Source organism: Lepisma saccharinum, chromosome 5, assembly GCF_977018435.1.
Source record: "Lepisma saccharinum chromosome 5, izLepSacc3.1, whole genome shotgun sequence".
NCBI classification, from domain to species: Eukaryota; Metazoa; Arthropoda; class Insecta; order Zygentoma; family Lepismatidae; genus Lepisma; species Lepisma saccharinum.
Genome location: NC_139233.1, coordinates 39896877 through 39918533, shown reverse-complemented (window position 1 = coordinate 39918533; position 21657 = coordinate 39896877). Strand labels below are relative to the sequence as shown.

General features: G+C 37.6%; 2 protein-coding genes across 6 annotated transcripts in view; one reads left to right on the top strand and one right to left on the bottom strand.

The window, feature by feature from the left end:
- LOC145987780 (synaptotagmin 1-like) overlaps positions 1–2060 on the top strand; it is a 102770-nt gene extending 100710 nt beyond the window's left edge. For both annotated transcript variants that reach the window (XM_083122468.1, XM_083122467.1), the window contains exon 11: positions 159–2060. The gene's annotated coding sequence lies outside the window, so the exon portion shown is untranslated. The remainder of the gene's footprint in view (positions 1–158) is intronic.
- Positions 1–20995, bottom strand: part of osi (electron transfer flavoprotein regulatory factor orsai) — a 125619-nt gene extending 104624 nt beyond the window's left edge. The window contains exons 1-3 of one of the 4 annotated variants that reach the window (XR_014441689.1): positions 20843–20989; positions 11932–12009; positions 3547–4376 (exon numbers count right to left, since the gene is read on the bottom strand). Coding sequence is in view for 3 of the 4 variants with exons in the window: in XM_083122470.1 (XP_082978596.1) it covers positions 4170–4376; positions 11932–11970 (246 nt within the window). In the remaining variant the exon portion in view is untranslated. Of the gene's footprint in view, positions 1–2904; positions 4377–11931; positions 12010–17049; positions 17189–20842 lie in introns of those variants that run through there. The other 3 variants (XM_083122470.1, XM_083122469.1, XM_083122471.1) reach the window with 3 other exon arrangements.
- Positions 20996–21657: the final 662 nt, after the last annotated feature.

The window sequence follows — 21657 nt, the reverse complement described above, 5'->3', positions numbered from 1 at the left end:
GACTTTTCTGATTAGGTGACCTTCAGAAACTATTCTGGAGAACTTTTATAATATATTCAAAGATTTATATTATCATGTGCATAAACGCATCTAAAGGGTTACAATATTATGTTCAACCTTTCTGGACATTTCTAATATTTATAAATGCTTCTTTGCAGGAAGTATGCTGTAAACCATCTGTGAGACATTACAATATGTGCAAGTTCAATAGCAAGAAAGAAGAGTATTTTCCCATATACATCTCACTTACACAAAAATTTTGTGCTTAATATTTACTTGTGTTCAACATTCTGATCTCATTTTAAGAAAAAAATGGAAGGTGTGCTGGACAATGAGAAACAATATCATTATTGTTATTGCTCTTATTATAGCATTGTTATGGATGTGCATAAGTTTAATAAGAGGTGGAAAGCATTAAAGTTCTTTGTACAATATGTATGTTACTAATATCCTAATGTTGAGCCTAGTAGAGTTACAAAATAAAAGATGGTGTTATGTAATAGTTTGTAATGGAGATATATATTTTGATGACCTGTACAGGGTTTTGTCAGTTCAAATAGATTTGACAACAAACGTAACAATATATATTATTTCCTAGGAAAAATTCTCACTCCAGTTCATGAATGTTTTGCTGTATGTTTCTTTATTATTTATTGTAATTGTTTCTAGAAGTACAACAATAATAATAACTGGCAATTTGTCAATATTGCTTCTGTTGATATTGTATCTATGTTGTAAACATTCTATTATGGAATGTGGATCATACTGTTTACTATCATAACTTACTACCTGGATAAATGTTATCCATAATATCAAATAAATATATACATATATTATAATTGAGAACCTATTTTATGAAGGAAAAATGATGTTTTGATGCTTGCCTATAACATACTCTTCTAAATGTATGTGTGTGTGTGTTAAAAGATGGGATAGGTAGATAAAAAAAAAGATTATGACGACTTTAAGTAAAAATTCTATATATTTACACTTTGATGTTATACCAGTATCAGAGTCCTCTAGTGACAATTGGTGGAGTTAAATTGTGTGAAAAAAAGATGATAAATATATTATCTTCCATAAGCAGAAGCCATTTTAGGGTGTACAACTATTTCATTCTAATACACCAACAACCAACTGTAACATATGCTACTTCTGATAGTTCCCACATCACACATTGAGGTTTACTGTGGTAAGACTGCACCATCTTAGGAATAGGGTGATAGGTTATTTCATATAAGTCATGCATATGTGTATCTTCTTCTCATCAAGAGGAAAAACAATCATACATGTACATATTGTTTCACGCATAAAAAAATAATAACGAATGAACAAGAAGTTTGATTGTTGAATTGTACATTCATTATTAGTTGTTCTCTTACCTATTTAACTTGTTCTGTTGAAAAAACAAATTAAGAATCATCTTTATTCTTGTTTTGAATTGAGACTGTATATACTGTTGACAATGTAGTAGTCCATGTTAAATTATTGAGATTGTTAGCTAGTAGAAAACATCCGCTTCCGGTTACCCTAAACAGGCCAAATATGTAAACAATTAATTTATCCTATTGGCCAAAGCTTCTTTAAAATTTCCGGAATGTAGTAGCAAGTTCTACAATTCAAACTTGTACCATGTGGAGGCAGAAAAAACATATTTGGAATATTTAATGAATAATGGACAGTAGCATGGTGGAGCAAAAGTCCACACAGTGCGACACTGGATATTCCGAAGCCAATGGACAATGTAAACAGGGATGAGTAACAGAAGCAAAAAGTGTACGTGAACAAATCGTATGTGTGGATACGAATGTGAGGGAGAGAATATGTGTGACCAGAAAATATATATATATATTATACAAATCCCCAATTATATATATATATATAATATATATATAGTGTAAACAAATGAAATTTGCATGAGAGAGTGTAGTTTTGTGTCTAGTCTCATTGTAATTTAGTCCATTGAAACAAATATTATGACAAGAGTTTATGTTGCCACAGTACACTCAGCATTTTGCCTAGCCTCTGGGTTTTGTGATTAAAAGTGGAAATAAATAGAATTGTAAGATATTCTGAAATGTCTACTTATTCCCTATTTTCTAAAGGATGGTGCTCATAAAAGTGTACCTATCCAACCTAATCATGTCTTTGTTGTGTGTGTAAATCCATTTTATGCTCAGATAGGCTACCTGAGACTGGGATCCCAGGTAACCTATCCACTATATCTTTGGTTTCGTTCTTTCAAAAAGCCTGAGCAAAATGGCCAACCCTCTAAGAAAAGAAACTATAACAAGAGGTGGGGGAGAAGAAAACGAGACAAAAATGGAAGAGTAAATTCTACGTCATGGGCGGGAAAAAAAGACAGAAAAATGGAAAGGAGGAAAAGGAATACAAACAAGAGAAGTAAAGAATTAGCAATTTTCCATGTTCCAAGGGAGAAGGGTGGGGTTGTCATATCATTTGCACTGGCCCTCGTTGTGAGAACCCTTGCCTCCATTAACAAACACGGAGAAGTTTGGAGAGCTTGCTTTGGATAATATGGAAAAACACATGAGTTTATGGTTCAGTTTCAGAGATATACATCTTTATTCCTGGGTACATATCTGTTTTATGAAGAGTGACACAAGATCAGGGGACAACATTGCCAAAACTGCCCACAGGATTTTTCTCAAGGGGAAGGGCGGGGACGGGGGCAGCAGTGCTTAAATGGAATGATGCTTTCCCCCAGTTAAGAAAATTCTCATAAAGCATCCCCCGGACCAGGAAAATTTGCATAGGAACTTAATCTGTTTTTCATGGCACCCCTCATCCATGTTTTCACACTACAATTTCAAAATTTGAATTACCACCCCCACATGACCCCCAAATATTGCAGTGTATTCAGATGTAAATAACATACTTAAATCATTTCAACAAATATATTTATTACAACAATATTGTACACAACCAATTACACACACACAATTAACAAATATTAACATACACAACACAAACTGTGTCTTTCAAAACTATATACAGGGTGTCATCAAATACCACAGGCAAACTGCCAGCCATCATGGCAGAGTGGTTAGCACATCACCCTATGATGCCAGGGGTCCCAGGTTGAATCCTCGCCTGGGCATGAATGTCTGCGAGTGTTCATTTATCAATTTCATCATATCATCACTCATTCCAATCTTTGCAAATTACCCAAAAGTAGCACAAAAGGCAAAGTAAAATAAAGCAAATTAATCAATCAACCACTGACAAACTTTCACACATTATTTTGGTCACAGAGTCCTCCACTTTTTATCCTGTATAAATGCAGCCATGCTTTGCAGAATCACAGTTCCCACTACCATAATTTCTTTTGTGGGAAAACCTATTAAAAGTGATAGTTCCCTATGGAAAGAGTATCATGCCAGCAGAGATGCTGGTAGGGCAAAATGGCAGGGTTTACCTCTCCTCAAATTATGATCAAGAAAGTGTGGGGTGTTACCCCCACACCCCCTATACGTCTTCATGGCGTGGTGCTATGCACAGGGGAGCACTTTTCCTTTACTTTACCTTTACAAATTATAATTATAATATATCCATACATATGTAGCATATCCTATTTCATGTTTTTGCATTAAAGAAAGGCTTCATAAGCTTTCACAGGTATTTACACTCCAGAAGGTGGCCCTTCAATGATCGGTTACACAGTATGTCCTTAGCATAATAAATATTTTGTCACTTTCCCTCACAAAATATAACTGTCAGTGGCAACCATGAATCAGTAATGCGTGGCTGCATACATATAGAATGAAAATTGTCATTTTACAAGAGCTCATGGTGTAGAAACGAGACCTCAATGACCAAAACATAACCAAGAAAAGTTGCTAATCTTGATGTTAACTGTGTACTATAAAAGTTCATTGGTTTCATATGGTGACACCCTGTATATTCGAGAATACCATACCCACCTTTCCTTACACTCTTAATAATCCCAACATTCTTTTCTTTTAGCAAGTTCATATAACTAAATCCCTATTTTCTTATTTTGAAACTTCAGATGTCTAAATCACATTTACACCCAATCACATGCATTGGTTATGTTCACTGATCATAGCATGTTGTCATTGACCAAGCTAATATGGAGAATGACAGTAAAAACATAAAAACTGCTTGTTGAATATTTGAACACAGTATTAGTCTGTGTAATATCTTCTCTTCAGTGTACGATATTTTTTAAGCATATACAGTGCTTCAATCTCCTTCACAACATACTCTCCATGTGCTATTAATGTATCAATCTTCTCCGTGTCAGTCACATCTTTGTTTTTTAGGAATGCTTTCTTCAATCGAGCTCTAAAATAGTCATAGCCTTGCGGGTAATCTTTCCCCAGGTGCAACAGCTAGAAGGGAAAGGTGTATTATGTACATAATAAGTTATCATCTTTTCAAAAAAGGTTTCATTTTAAGTGGGGGGAAAGAACATTATCAGGAAAGAAGCTGAAAAGAAAACACCGACAAGCTGCGAAATAAAGTCACACATTTTAAAGGTTTAATGATTTATTATGAAGAATATACATTTAAAATTTCTGCAAATGATTATTGCTGTTTCTGTATAATGTTAATGTGGAGATAAAATAATATCTACTAGTTTTATCAGTGCTGTTATGTCAGTTGGTGGTGGTGGGGAGGGAGGAGCACAGTAACGTTGCTTGTCTTAGTGGCTGATTACTGTTTGTTGACAATGGATGAGAAAGGGGAGCAGAGGGTGGAAATCAAGTTTCATGTTAAACTGGAATATAGTCGCTGAAATAGGGGTCCTAAGTTCAAATCCTGGGTAAGTCATGGGTGTGTCATTATGTTCATCCAATTATCTAATTCATCACCATCATTGTGATTAATGACATGTAGACATGTAATGTAAAGTAACCACAATAGAAATAGGACTGGAAATGAAATTCAAAGGGTGAAGATTCCAGCAGTCATCAGTTGATGATGTGCCTCCAGGAAGTTTGTCAGATTCACAGTTCCGAGCATTGCTTTATGCTCTGTGTGATGGTGTGTGTTCTTGGGTTCCCTTCATTTGTCTCCTGTTAACATCAAGATCAGAATTCAGTGTTGCATTTAAGTCAGAAAATAACCACTCATGTCACTCACTATTCCATGCATAAAAAAAAAAGTTCAAATACATCTTGTATGTTCAGTCACACGTGGCTAACTTGAGCTTCTTAATAGCAACAGCATTATGACTAAGAGAACTGTAATGAAACATAACAAGCTAGAGCATGTATGACCCATGGGAACTGTTAAAAATTTGAAGCCATTAGTCAAACCTGATACTGCATATGCATAATGATTAATACGCCTAACTGATCATAAGAACTTTTATTTCTCTTCTTAGAAGCCACACAGACACAATAAGATTGAACAAAAAAGATTAAGTCACTTCACAGACTATCTCCCACATATGAAAAATTAACATGGACATAATATTTGAGTATGACAATGTTTGGACACAAAACATTTTAACACTTCCCCTTACTCAAATATGCATACATACATATGACCATAATTATTTTAAACCTAACTATGATACATAATTGTCATGCACAATTTTAGATACAGGTTTTGTTAATAAATCTGCAATCATATCATTCGTTGGTTGATAAACCAAATTAAAATCTCCTTGTTGAACAGCATCCCTAATATAATGATGTCGTACATCAATGTGTTTTGTACGCCTATGGTGGTGAGAATTTTCAACAATTTTATGAGCACTTAAATTATCATTAAAAATTGTAATTGGCACCTTAATATCGATTATCTCTGATAACAATTTTTTCATGAATTGCGCCTCTTTGGCAGCATCACCCAAACTATAATACTCAGCTTCGGTACTTGAGTAAGCAAACGGTTTGTTGTTTCCTCGATTCCCAATTTACAATTGAACCTCCAAATTTTACCACTGTATGATTTACGATCTACCAAATCATTAGCCCAGTCAGCATCTGTGTACAATTTTACTTCATTTCCACCTTTTTGAAACTTAAGTTTATAATCTGGTGTACCTGCCAAATATCTCAAAACTCTTTTTGCTGCAACCCAATGTCTTACATCATAACAATTATTGAATTGACCGAGTTTACTACAAGCAAAAGCAATATCTGGTCGCGTACAAACTGCCAGATACATGAGACTACCTACCAATTGCTGATATGGAAATTTGGTTTCACATTTCTCAGCTTTTTCTAACTTTATATTTAGCTCCATGGGAGTTGAAACTGTTTTGCAATTATTCATACCAAAACATGTAAGCAACTGTTTAGTATACTTCTTCCGAGATAAAGTCAGAGTATTCAGTTTCTTATTCCTGTCAACCTCCATTCCTAGACAATGTCTTACTGGTCCCAGTAGTTTGACATCAAAATTTTCTTTCAGTACGTTGATCAACATTTGTTTTTCACATGCATCTTCACTAAATACAAAAATATCATCAACATATAATGCCACAATCATCTTTTTAACCTTTATACATTTTGTATACACACAAGGTTCACATTTTGATTGATTGTATTTCATTTTGATTAACACATCATGTATTTTCTGATTCCAAGCACGACTTGCTTGTTTTAGACCATACAAACTCTTTTTGAGTAGACATACTTTATTATCAACCTGATAACCTTGTGGTTGTTCCATATAAATTGTCTCATTTAAATCACCCTTCAGGAATGCAGTACTTAAATCAATATGCTCTATGTCCATATTGTATTCCACACCAATAGCAAACAAAAGTCTGAGAGTAGAGTGTCTTACAACAGGTGCAAACGTCTCTTCATAATCGATACCGTATCGTTGCGTAAAGCCACGTGCTACTAATCTAGCTTTGTATCTATCTATGTCTCCATTTACATCTGTTTTTACTTTATATACCCATTTACTTTTAACAACACTCTGCTCCTTTGGATTTGGAATTTTCTTTGCATGTTGTGGCATCTGCAAAGCTTACAGGTTCTTCAAAACTCATAAAAGATGTGTTGGATAAATCATAATCAACTGTCCAAATTGGTAATTGCTTATTTCTAACAGATCTACCAGTTTCTTGTTCTACATTTTGAAATAAATTACTATCTACATTTGAACATTCAGTAGTTTCTGAATCTGTTACTTCTGATAATTCACTGGCATTTTGACTGTCACTGTTTTTAACTTGTGAGCCATTAAATGGTATCTGTACAGTCAGTTGACAAGTTGGTAATCGAAGACTGCTCAGAGGATGAAAGTCACATGAGCGGTGAGGATTCGGATTCAGACGAGAGTGGAAGTGCCATTGAGGATGACAAACGGTGCGATAATGACAGTAAGGTGAATGTTAGTGACGGGTCGGATTTGAGTTGCACTCCACTGTAAATGGTAAGTTTACAAAACAAATTATTCTTTAATAATTCTTGAAGCTTTCCTGGTGGCGAATATTGAAGAGGTTTTCTCGGGCAATCAGCCAGGTGATTTCCAGATAGGCTTCTGAGCTTTCGATAGCTAACGTCACTCACATCTTAAGGGATTCACTTCAATCCCTGAAGATGAGAGTGACATTAGCTCTCGAAAGCCTATCCGGAAATCACCTAGCTGATTGCCTGAGAAAACCTTTTCAAATCATTCTCTCTTTTTAAAATGTAAGCTTTGTGTATATTTGATGGGTTATTTATTTACATAAATATAGTTTATGCGAACCTTGCCCCCCAAATTTATCTTAAGTTAGCACCTCTGGCCTGGTCCCCCCCAATCGCTGCCACTGTCTCTAAGGATATAATTATAATTAATAATTAAATTGAATACTTTAAGCTTACACAATGTACTCCAATTCCAAATAGTCCTTGTTCATAATTAACTCTTTTCTTGTCTTAACGACTGCCAACAAGTAAATCATAAAACAGATTTGAAGGTAACTCTCTTACTATATAGAAATCACTAATCATTTAAAAATGATGATGGCAACATTATAGGAGAGTACTCACTTGTTCAATATTTTTACACTAAAGAAGAATTCTTTCTCTCTCACACCAACCTCTAGGGAATATATGAAAAAAAAATAATGAACCATAAAATGCTGGTAAGTGGTCATAAACCAAGCTACTTGTCATTATGTACAGAATATTTTCTTAACTGATCCATGTTAGCTCCTAGGAGATGCATCTTCGAAATGATTGTTACAGGCTTTGCCAGAGTATGACAACCCTGCCCCATCCCTTGTCATAGCAAAACAACAGTGCATGCCACAGTTGTCATTACAAACTGTCGGCACATCTTCTTCCTCTTCTTGTCTGTCTTAAACCGTGTTGCTCTCCTGCCAAGTGTTGACCTTTATAGCAGAAACAATGCAAGCTACACAAAAACGTGGAAATGTACGTACAGAACACTAACCACTACCACAAAAAAAAAAATGTCAAAACAAGTTATCTTATTAAGACATTAAAAAGTGAGGTTTAAACTATTGTAGAGATATGGTGATTAAAAATACGAGAAAACCTCGTCAAGAGATTATTTTATGCTTGTTTATTCACTGAAATTGTCTGACCAGCGAGCAATCTCAAGATTGCGCAAACTCCGTAACTTCCTTGAAGCATTCACTGAGAGGCAAATACGTGGATCTAACATGATCCAGCGTGTTCAAAAGGTGTAATAACCTTTCGAAGCAAAAGATTATAAAAGCAAGCTCGCCCTGAAGCTCGCTCTCATTTCTCTTATTTTACTAGTACACATTACAACGAACTAAACTACAACCGACGGCGTACGAAGTTTACGGCTGCATAAACCTGCAGCCATTCGTGCGGGATTGCTCGTAATAGTGACTCAAGGGTCACAGTATCGAACCCTGACATCAGTCACAATTCGGTCTGCAAGAAGCATCTGGACAAGAACATCATTTGCCTACCAGGTATGAACAAGCGTAAATAACCTTAAATTCAATCTTCCATATCTCCTTCCTCTTAATCGGAGCAGGTTCAACTCACAAGTATATTTAAGCTCTAGCTAAATGTGTTATTGAAGCATCCCTGTGACCTCAGATCCCTGGTAGGGGTCCCGGGTTCGATACCCGGTGAAGGCACAAGTGGTTCGGATTCCACTTTAAACTGTAGGTCCAGTCCCGATTAGCCTTACTGTGCATAAAGTGGACTTAAAACACCAACTCAAATCAAACCAAACTCAGATCCCTGGTAAGAAGGATTACAACACTATAAAGTGGCAACAGCATACCACAAGCACTGCTTTTCTTGTTTCCATTCCTATGGTCATAGGTCTTTAAATACAGGCTTCTGTACTCAAAAATCCTTTGATATGACCTTAAAAGCACTAAACTTATACAAAAAAAATACAACAGCTCAAGTTCCAAATGTGTAATGCTCCTATTGGCATATGATTATATGAATAGGTTAGGTAGGTCTGGTTTGGTGCACTTAGCATTACAAATTAACATTTCTGCATTCTTACCAGTGGTGTGCGGTGATAAATCAGGCAGGGGAACAGGTCACCTGCACTTACGCCTCCCCCCCCCCCCCGCATGGGTGTCTTAATATAATACAGTAGATCAAGTAAAATTCAAACCCTTATTGAAATGAACCAAATAAATATACGATACTTATATTACAAATTGTCAGAAGTGACAAACATGAGGCACGTTAAAATTATATGACAATAATAATTTTAAAGCAAATATAATATAATATAAAGAAAACATTAAAAATAAAATTGTTGACGCGCAACAAAGAGAAATTTAATAATATAAATTTATGAGTAATCAGAGAAAAAAAAATTTTTTTGTCGGAACCTGTTTCATCTCTTTATTCGTAGATTAAGTTGGCGTTTTTTCATAGAGTTGAGTATTCTTGTAATTCAAACGTCCTCAATGTAATAATGGCACACAGATGGCTGAGTTTTTTCATGACGTTTGCTAGATTAATAGAAGTTGTTAATGTGACGAAACCCAACCTGTTCCAGACTCCCTTCTCAGGATTAAACAAGGACAACAATATTATTTGCCACTGGAAGAATATCCAGTTAATCATTTTACAGAGTTTTAGTAACTCGTTTGAAAATACCTTGTGTATGATTTCGTTCTAGTTTTTAATTCAGTTAGGATGTGTGTTGGTTTGTTGTATTTTCTGCAAAGTTCAATGAACTAAAGGCCCTCAGCCGGTCGATCATACAACACTCGCAACATTTACTTTCTTGTCCTGCCGCTGCGTGCCTTGAAACTTTGGTCTTGGGGCTGGTGGAACAGGTGGATGTGAGCTGTTCCCTCGGAAGCTATTTCCCAGCGTTTAGCCAAAGCATTTAGCAGACGCTTAGACTGCAGAAGATTTTTTTAGTTCTTTATGAATGGCAGACGCAAGTTCTCAACTAGATTAGGAAGTTATAGACTTTCTACACTCAAAAGTATCACTTGTGATGCGATTAAACTTCAGCACATAGCAAAAACTGGAAGAAAAGCAAATCCGCAATATCTCTCTGAGGGAACAGCTAGTGTGTTCAGCTTCCGTGGTGCCGTGGGGATCGTTTATTTATTTATTTATTTCGTCTTCTTTTACATGGCGAAGTTAAGGCTGTGGAGCCTTTTCTTCCACTTGACCATGTTTACAAAAAAATTGAATATGAAATAATTAAAATTTTGAAAAAAAAAGGAAGAAAAAAAATATATAAAAAATTACAGAGAAATAAAAAATACAAAGAGAAATTACATATAAGAAAGGTAATCTAACCTATAGATACGGACACACACACTCACACACACACATACATATCTTTGCCCTTACACACGTACAAGCAAATACATAACACTACACTTACTTAAGCACAGTCCAATATTACACATACTTAAAACACAGTCCAATACGGTATACTTTGATGATAATTCATCTTAACTATTACTCTAATTCATTTTAGTGCCTTACGTCCTTCTATCATTCTCTGCACCCGCCATATTAATAGGGAAATCAAACATTTAATTTTCATTGTATAATATGTGTAACTTTAACAATTTTTTGAACGTCACAATTGAGGAAAAGACATGAATTTCAGGTGGCAACTTGTTCCAAAGGCCTGCTGAGGTAACAGTAAAAGAATTTGCATAAAAGTTGGATTTGTGGAGTGGAATGGACAGCAGAGACCTTTCGCGCGATCTGGTGTTGTGGCTGTGAAAGTCGGAAAGATGTTGAAATCGGTTATAGAGATATTGCGGGTCTTTTATTTGAAGGATTTTGTACAGTAAAATTAACTTATGAAAATTACGTTTATCGCTTAATTTAAGCCACTCGACCTTCGGGTCGAAAACGAAACGAATGCAGACATTTTGAATTCGCTGCAGTCGTTTAGCTTGCTCGTGATTGACATCCAAGAAAGCAATGTCGCAATAGTCAACAATGGGAAATACAAGAGACTGGACCAGTTTAATTTTTATGCGTTTACCTTCGCGCGTGGTCGGAAATACTCGGTGTCAGACAGTAGAGGGTGAGAACCATGATGTGTTGGAGGTAGGTGACGTAAACAAACGTCCAGCCACGGTGAAAGATTTTCTTCAGCGTTACTTTTGGAAACGTTGATTTCGGGAGAAAGAAGTGTTCTTATTATGTTAATATAAATAATTTAAATAGCTCAAAAGCACGATAAGTAGGAGGGAACAGCCTGTTCCCTCTGTTCCATGGACGTACCGCCACTGATTCTTACAGTGTTACTATTTATATGTTTTGAGTATGTTAAGATTGTTATGTTTGATAAACACTACAGATAACCTACTTTTTGAAACATAATTTCTCACAAACGACTTTCTCCTAAATTCTTTTCTCTTACTGTACAACTCAAACGAAACTCAGACAAAAATTTCTCAAAAACTAGAGGAGGGCTCTCCTATGCCAGACACAAATATGTACATTGGAAATTATTCACAGAAAAAAACTAGCATACCTTCTTATAGAGCTCAATAACTCGGGTCTTTTGACTCATTTTTAGCAGTTACCAGCATTGGTGGACCAATACACGTATCTGAAATATGTACAAAATGAATACATTATTATATTGCTTATATACTGACATAGATTAAATGTATAAGTTTTACTTACAATTTTCAATAATAATAGTGGCTAAATCTTAAATATGCATCTATGTTATGATTTAACATAAAAAAGATTTATTTTTTACATTCATCATCTTCATCTTCTGAGTAGGTGTCATCACTCATTGATTATACATGTGAGTAGCCAGCACTTGTCAGTGCACCTGATGCTATTTTGACAGACACACGTTGGCAGTTTGTAGTTTCTAATGGATTGGTTGGTTGATTGATTTGGTGTTTCAAGTCCACTTTATGCACAGTAAGCCTAATTGGGACTGGACCTACACTTTAAAGTGGGATCCGAACCACTGTGTGTGTCTACCGAGTATCGAACCTGAGTCCCCTTCATTACAAGGTGGTGATGCTACCACTGCATCACCGGGGAGACAGTTTCTAATAGAGTTGCAAGCTAGTAGATCTAACAGAGTTTAAGATGCTAGCTGCCATTCCATCCAATCCATTACCAGCTCCTTTCTCCATTGTAAATATATATATATTTAAAGTCCACCATCTCTCACTTGGTCTAGGTATACGTGGATCATTCAGAAAAAATCTCTTGCTTATATCAAATTGATAATCGCACATTAAGCATGTTTCTTGCAAGTTGATAAATGTCTATCTCACCCTTCTTTACACAGAATAGACGACATGTATGTCATTCACACAATGTATGGAAGATTTTGGATCATAGAGTAAGCACGAGAACTACAGCTTGCCCATTACTATTTCATTTAGATCCCATTCATCTCCCAGGGTGCAAAAATATTTCCTGTGTTTGTCTGTTGGCAGGAAGAATGCACTTACTTTTCCTTTTCCGCAAATGCACATGGAGACTTATCATATCTCCACAAACATTTCTAATAAGAATTGAAGCTATTTTCTTAATGTCAAGAACCCACATGAGTATTTTAGTACTATATTTTAGAAAGAATTTAACCATGATTCTTTCATGGAATCTCAAACACACAATACGCACATCTGTGCAGTAGCAGCTTCTGCCTATTCGCACGTGCACACCCAAATCAATCTGTAATGCAAATCATTATTATTATACTTATTTACTGAACTCTATCTCCTTCGAAACATCAAGTGTTCCCACGCCGCTCCACCAAGAGAGATGGTGGAGAAGTCTGCGATCCGTGATATCAAACCGCGTTGACCAGGTCGCGATCGGGGCTGGAACACAATGCTAGTTTCGCTCACTATGATGCTGGTGCAGCAGTCACGTAGAGGATGCTGATTGGGTGTTTTGGCTTGAGTACCGTGTGAGGGGAGGTTGCATCAATTTAGGAAGGCTGGGAACAAAGCAATCTGTGTGAGAGCGAATGTATTGTTGCAAACACATTCCATTGGAGATCGTGCGATGCAGTCGATGCAACCCATACATCATCGCAAATTGAGGGATTTTTTTTTATGAAAGGGAAATTTTGATGGTATATTGTCCCGAGCATAACAGGGGAAGAAACGGAGGAAAGGGCAACTGAAACCAAAACAGGTGTTTTAAGAATGCCTTTGCTTTGTGCATATTGGTCAGAATAAACAGCCTATGTGGCCCAGTAGCTGAATTATCAACCCACGGGAGGGAGCGTGCATCAAATAGTCAGCTGTTTTGCATTGTCAAAAGGTCGTCCCTGTTTCAGTGCAAAGTGTTTGATTTCATGATGAATAGGGAAAGTGTACATAGCGAAAGCAGACTTAACGTTATTGAATTTTTGGAGGAAGTTAGCTACAAAGCCTGTAGCAACTGCAGTGATATATGGATACGGCGAAAGAGAAGGAAAATTCTGAAGTACGATTACGAAGCAGGGCAGTGTGAACTTTAGTGAGTAATGTTATTTGCTATAACATTTATTATTCTCTTGATTTTCTTGGTTTGATCAGTCTGTCATTAGAAATAAACAACAGCTAGATAGATTACAACTGATTTCCTCCATGTGGTAGTTGGATCGGCTTCTTTGGTGTATGCCAATGTCAATATTCTCTTTGTTCATTAATATCAGCAGAGCCGGGGAGAAAGTTTTTACGAAATATTTTGCAAATGGACAATAGTATTGATATTCTGGTTCGGTATTTCTATGTTTTGAGTGATTTTGTCAGGTTATCGAATGCTGAATTGAGGACTAAAAGTGGTAAACGTTGTAAGTGCCAAAAGTGAAAGTGTTGGGAAATCGCATCGTTCAGCACATCAGCCCGTAAGAACGTTAACACTAGTGACCTCTTTACACGTCCTTTGAACTACTTAAGAGGGCTACCAGCCACATTTCATGTTTACTACATTATAAAGCATGGCACATTGCACAGTTTAACGTGGAAAACAGTGTTTGAATTATTGTGGAACTTACAGCGTTTACCAATTTTAGTCTTCAATTACATACTGCACAATAACATCGCTCTTCTCGTGGTTGGCTGGATAATTTCCGAAATATTTGAAATTTGTAAAAAAAAATTGTGTTAAAAAATCATGAAATACGTATAACTCTGTCATAGCCCTATTTTCAGTGAAAGGTGATCAAAACTTGGTAGCCAATATATTAAGCTTCATTATGTATGCAAAAACAGGTGTATTTCACAGGGGTGAAGTGCACACCCATAGAGCCAGACCACAAGCCGCTACTGCATCTGTGTCATCTGAGCCTCTCATTACCGCTTCATAATCCTCATTAGCAGCGGCAAAATTCACCAACAAATTAACATCTCTTCTTCAGGTTTACTGTTGAGATTGAGCACTTTGGGGCTCCCTTCAGATGTGGTGTTGCATCATTTATCTCCATAGTTCGCGAAGTGTTTTATTCAAAAGATTTGCAAAATGCTCTGGTTTCCTACATTTGTTAACACGAAATGCAATTAGAGTTGTTTTATTCATTACGTGACTTAAGAATTTCCATCACTTTCTGACAATCTGGGAAGATGAGATGCTCTGTGACTGATGGCCGAGTTCTTCCCATTTGATTATCCCTTCGGTGTTCTTCATAGACGTCTCATTGTACGTATCAAACAGACATCGATTGTTGGACTAGTATTTCCTTCTGGAAAGCAATTGACAAGGCAGATAGACCTCACCAAAATTTGACTCCACTTCTTTTACTCTCTGAATAAGAGCCATACCATCAATCGCCATGGCTGAATTTCCAGATATTTCCTCAGGGGAAATAACATTTTTCTGCAAGTATGTCTCTGAAGCCCATGGTAATGGTTCTAAGATAAAGCCCATTTGAAGATTCCGATTCTGTGCTGTCACAATAATTCGACCAAATAGTGTTTTGTCTGATAATTTACATGCCATAACTACATAACTATCCACTGCCATTTTCTTGGATCAATAGAGGAACAGAAAGAACTAGACGAAAACCATGTACAGCCGACGTTTATGCAACTGAAAGAATATTCAGAGAACAGATACAGTAGAGTATGGATTAATACAGGTAACAGAAAGATCCTACAGTCGCTTGAACCAATGCTCACATGATGTGCGTCACTATAGAACAAAGTGTGTACCAATAGAACAGCTCAGAGACGGACATAGTCACAGCAGAAACTCACCCCTAGTATGGTGGGTGATCTCGAACGGCCGACATCGCTGCACATCTGTGTGGCATGGACTCGACAAGAGCTTGGAGGATTCCTCGCCACTCTTCACTTTGAGCAATTTCAGCTCTGGAAGAGTTGAGGGAGGTTCCATCCTACATAGAATACGTCTGTCAAGTGCATCCCAGAAATTCTCTATGGGATTTAAGACCAGTATTCATGGTTGCCACTCCATACTCAGTATTCCCTCGTCCTCTGGCATGTTGTGCACTAACAGAACTCTGAGAGGACGAGCATTATCGCCAATGAAAACGAAACGATCACCTATTGCATCTGCGCATGGCATGGCAAGAGGTCTGAGGTTCTCGTCTCCATATCTAAGGGTTGTCAAACTGCCATTTTGGATGACGTGTAGGTCCGTACGTCCCACAATTTTGATTCCAACCCACAAAATCATTCCACCACCTCCATTTTAGAATGTTTCCTGAACAAAAACAGGGTTATAGCATGTTCCACATTCCCTTCAGATTAGGCACGTCTCTTGTAAGGCTAGAACTAAATCACGACTCATTGGAGAACATCGCTCAACCCCATTCGTTGTGGCCCCAATTGTGATGTTCCTCAGCCAAGTTTCTATGGATTTAAAGCTGTACGGTGGTGGAACACACACCATGAGTATATATGCATAGAGGCCATCTTTAAGAAGGAAATTGCACAGTTTGAGATGACATCTGCGCCCTATTGCTGTGAGAATGGCATGTTATAGGTTTGTTGCATTCTGTCGTCTGTTCAAATCGGTTGTTAACAAGAGTTGATCACGGAAGGCCTTAACCTTGCCTTCGTCGCACATTTCTTGTTGTTTGTAACCGAATCTACAGGCGAGAAATGGCATTTTGAGACACTCCAAGGGCTACAGATACATCTGGTTGTCTGTCCAGCTTCCATCCTTCCTATGGCTCTCCACGCCATTGATTCAGCTAAATCACGATTTAGAGGCATTGTACCAGTTGCCCACATTCCTCAATGAAGTCTTACACTGTCCTTGGACTGCTACTGTAATTCTCACAGCTGCGCACTTCAGTTGTTAATTCAGAGATATTGGCATTAATGATGGGCAAATAGCCAACTGACTCCAGTGATGATGTTGGTACTATTATCACATTAAAATGGATCAAATCTACATTCAGGAACTTCCAAAACGCTCAAGAAAATGATTTCCGTAAGTACTTTCTCCTGTAAATTTGAAGGAAATTTGAAGGAATCCGTTTCACCCATACGATAATGTTACCTAATTAACATTATAATAATAACATTAATTAAAATATGTGAATATGTTAATAATTTATTTGACAAGTTGGATGGTATTTAACATCATGGTAACATTATCGTATGGGTGAAACGGATTCCTTCAAATTTCCTTCAAATTTACAGGAGAAAGTACTTACGGAAATCATTTTCTTGAGCGTTTTGGAAGTTCCTGAATGTAGATTTGATCCATTTTAATGTGAATGCGTGTTGTTTTCTGCGAAAATCTCTGTCCGACACGCTGTTTCTGCTCCCGCCATTTGCTTTTTGCATGAGAGTGCAATGTTCCGTGTGTTAAGGCGATGCAACCCCGTAGCCAGTGTTTCAGCCTCGCCGTGTTTTCACTAGAACCACCTGTCGAGTTCGGAACAAGCCATTTTTCCCGAATGGGTGTCACTTATCGCACAACATTGTAGCAACATTGTGTTCCGACGTCACAGGAGAGAGCTGTTTTTACAATTTTTCTTTGTATTTATGCTAATGGAACCTAACCTAACAGGCCTAACCTAACCACGTAGGCATTCCTCGTCTGACGTCAATATTCAAGGTTGCAAGATTGTTGTGCGTAAAGGAAGAGAATTAGGTTCCGACCCGAATGGGTGTCACTTATCGCACAACACTCTAGCAACATTGTGTTCTGACGTCACAGGAGAGACCTTTTTCATGTTAGGCAATACAAAGGTAACGCGTCTCTTAGCGAAAATATTATTTTTTCTTTGTATTTATGCTAATGGAACCTAACCTAACAGGCCTAACCTAACCACGTAGGCATTCCTCGTCTCACGTATGACGTCTGACGTCAATATTCAAGGTTGGAAGGAAGAGAATTACAAAAGAAATATGGTTCCGACCCGAATGGGGTGTCACTTATCGCACAAGACTGTAGCAACATTGTGTTCTGACGTCACAGGAAATTTTCTTTCATGTTAGGCAATACAAAGGTAACGCGTCTATTAGCGAAAATATTATTTTTTTCTTTGTATTTATGCTAATGGAACCTAACCTAACAGGCCTAACCTAACCACGTAGGCATTCCTCGTCTGACGTCAATATTCAAGGTTGCAAGATGGTTGTGCGTAAAGGAAGAGCATTAACAAATTACGAAAGAAAGATGGTTCCGACCCGAATGGGTATCACTTATCGCACAACACCCTAGCAACATTGTGTTCTGACGTCACAGGAGAGACCTTTTTCATGTTAGGCAATACAAAGGTAACGCGTCTCTTATACCTGCCGCAAAATTAGTTTGGTATTGAGAGCTGAAGGAACACGCGTCACGGTGTTGCCATATCATGCGGTACGGTACGGTACGCAGGGCAGCCGTCTGACGCTGTGTCGAGGAAAACGTGTTATGAAAAGGAACAATGATGAAATGTGTTATTGTTTTTCGAGGAAAACGAAATAACAATGATGACAACAATGATGAATGTGTTATTGTTTTCTCTCTTCATTTCCATCTCCCTTACAACATGAACGAATTAACGAAACGAGCATTGTTTACAGGTTACCTTTTCAATCCATTCTGTATATACACTTTCAATAATCATTTCTTTCCGAAGTCCCCGTTAAAGTCTGCCCGTCTTTCAATTATATCGCAACTGAGTTGGTGGGGCGTCTGACTTTCACGTGTGAGACCCGCGGTGGTTTGTGGAACTTTTTCAAATATCCCGAGCGGCTCCGGGGTCGACTCAGCCCAAGTGAGTACCTGGGGCAAACCTGCGGTAAAGGCGGTTGGTGAACCACATCACCTCCATAATATGGCCTAGGTCGAGGTCCAGAATGTGTGGAGCTTTACCTCCACATCCCCATATGCCTACATACTTTACTTTATTTTGCGTCCATTATTTTTTTTTGTATGAGAATCCCAGATATTTTATGACTGTCCTTAAAGATGTTTCCCCACCTTGAAAAAATGCCGAATCTTTCAACGAAACTCGCAGTTTCCCAACAGTGGGATAATCTTTCCTCCTATAATAAGAGTTGCTGAAAGGTATCTAAATTTGTCACGCGTTTATTGATATTCCTCTTCTTTCCTGGGGTTTCCAATTTTGAAGCCTCGCATTTATTTATTTATTTATTTCTACCACATTATATTTTTCTTTCCCTATGGTAACAATAGTGTTCTTAGACAGGCCGAAAGCAGCAGCAGTCCTGTCCAGAACTTTATTTACAGAAATGATTGGACCCCCATTGTTTTTCTCTTGCTCAAATTATTTGCGCTCAGAACAAACCATCTCCCGCGTTTGTCCTTTGAGAAGAATTCCTTTTCCTTTTAGTGCATGGCCTCTTTGGTACATTGTCATCTCGAGTATTGCCTCCTGTGCTTGACGTTCTTCACACAAGCTCACGACACACTCAAGAACACAGAAAATTATGTACAAAAAATAACAACTAAAACAACACGCTATATACAACAAAGAATGCTCTAAATTCAATAAACACAAAACAACGGACCGGTTAAAATATCACAGCAACGCAACAAACAAACAACACGTCCTCTCCCAACAACATGAAATCTGATCGCAGGAAGAATCGCCCGACAAGCGGCAACACCGAGATAAACGTTTTCTGTTGCTAGGTAACCAGGGCTTGGGTGAAGCACTGGGAAGATTTTGATTGGCTCGCATGCCAGCAACCCACCCTCCCGCAGTGCCGTAGACCCGATTTCAACACGTGCTTCCCAAGCGTCAATACCAAACTAATTTTGCGGCAGGTATAGCGAAAATATTATTTTTTCTTTGTATTTATGCTAATGGATCCTAACCTAACAGGCCTAACCTAACCACGTAGGCATTCCTCGTCTGACGTCAATGTTCAAGGTTGCAAAAGTGTTGTGCGTAAAGGAAGAGCATTAACGAATTGCGAAACAAAGATGGTTCCGAATTGCGAAAGGAAGATGGTTCCGAATTGCTGTTTATGTACAATGAACGTGGTAAATCGCAAGGTTACTTCACAATTTCTACACGTAAATGCGACGTATTAGCATAATTTCAAATAGGGGCACGAAAGTAGATATTTTCCGGTGAACGAGGTTGCACCACTGCATAAATCGACAAAACACTCTCAGAACGCCCCCTAAACCAGTATGCTATCACGGCCATAATGTGTTACAGATTCGAAACAACAAGTAACAGTAAGTACTCGTAAATAGAGAAAATAAACATTATCTTAGTTAGAAATGCATTATTTCGCCTTAAGAAATGTTCCGCAACACGTTAGCAATGTAAAGAAGTCCGAAATATATGATTCGTAGGTGTTTCACCCATACGATAATAGTACCGTTAATTATCATCATCATTATTATTAATTTAGATCAAAATTAGTGTAATTGTCATTTCTAAGAGTAAAAGAATAAATATTCAAACTCAATTTACATCAAGGTTATCTGGGGAGTGGAGTGATCAACACACAGAAGCCCAAAAGTTATGACATGCTATCACATATTTTCCATCTCTAGGCATCCCAACCTTACCAAAACATCATATTAGAAACCGTCCCCCCCGACAACTTGCCTGGCTCAAGGCATAATTAGTAAGAAATGTCTTCTTCTTTTGCATGTAACTGTACTTTAAAAAATAATACGAATTTACAATACCGGACCCCTCCCCGATTTTCGTAATATTTTGCATACTCACTAATTGAACAACTGAATACAGAAGAAGAGGGTGAGAGGGAATTTGGTAACGGTTCCGAATGTTTAATGATTTTTTCATTTTCATAGCAGAAAGACGAAGTATTGCAGAATTGTGGAAATGATTGTTACAGTAATGCTGAATCTTGGTGAAAGTACGAAAGAATTTAGGGACGTTATTTGGGCCCAAGTTCCTTTTGTTTTATTACGATTTCATCATAAAATCGTATCACATTGATTAAATATAATCAAGACAAGAGTTAGAGTTGGTTGTAAAAATATAATTTAACAATATGACCAACCTATGAACTTTCTCGTCTCTTCTGTGTGATGAATTCTAAAAGATCACCACATATAAGCCATTACTTGGACAAATCTTCAGATTAACCGTATTTTTTCCCTATGTCACCTTAAAATAGAAGAGTCATCAGCTGCTCTTTGGAGTTAACTTCGGGCAGTGTTGCCAACAGCACGAGAGAAAAACGGGCTAAATCGCACCCAAAATGGAGCTAAAATTCACATCCAAGGGGCTAGATTTACAAAGGTGCGGCTGCGTACTGAAAAAAAAATCTGGTTCTTAATTCTTGGGTGTTTTGGTGCAAAATTTCTGAAACTCAAGAACCCCAAGTAATCAACTGTCAAGATGAGGGGCATACGCTCAACTAAATTAAATTTTCTTAACTTAAATAATTTATTTCCCCCTTAAATTGTGGTGCAGTAGATTACACAAAAGCATTACACATTTTCGGCATATTCCTCCTTCATATATATGCACACGTACACTCACACACACACACACACGGCCGCACGCACGAACTAGTCTCTGGGTGAGACTCACTGTTACGAACGATTCGTCGATTCCGCACCGCACTTCTGTGAACTTTCAAGGACCAGATGCAATGCAACTGAACAAAGATTCGCATTTTCTGGAATCGACGTTATCCGTAATTCGCCTCGGGCTACACAGCATACCAAAACCAGATACAAGGGGATAAAGTGACAATGTGCACTTGCTACCGGCTCCCCAGGAGGGGTCGCAGGACGAGCTTTCAGGTGCAGAGGAGAGTCGGTTAAATGAATTCTTCTTTGCAGTTTACTGAAATACCAAAAAAACATT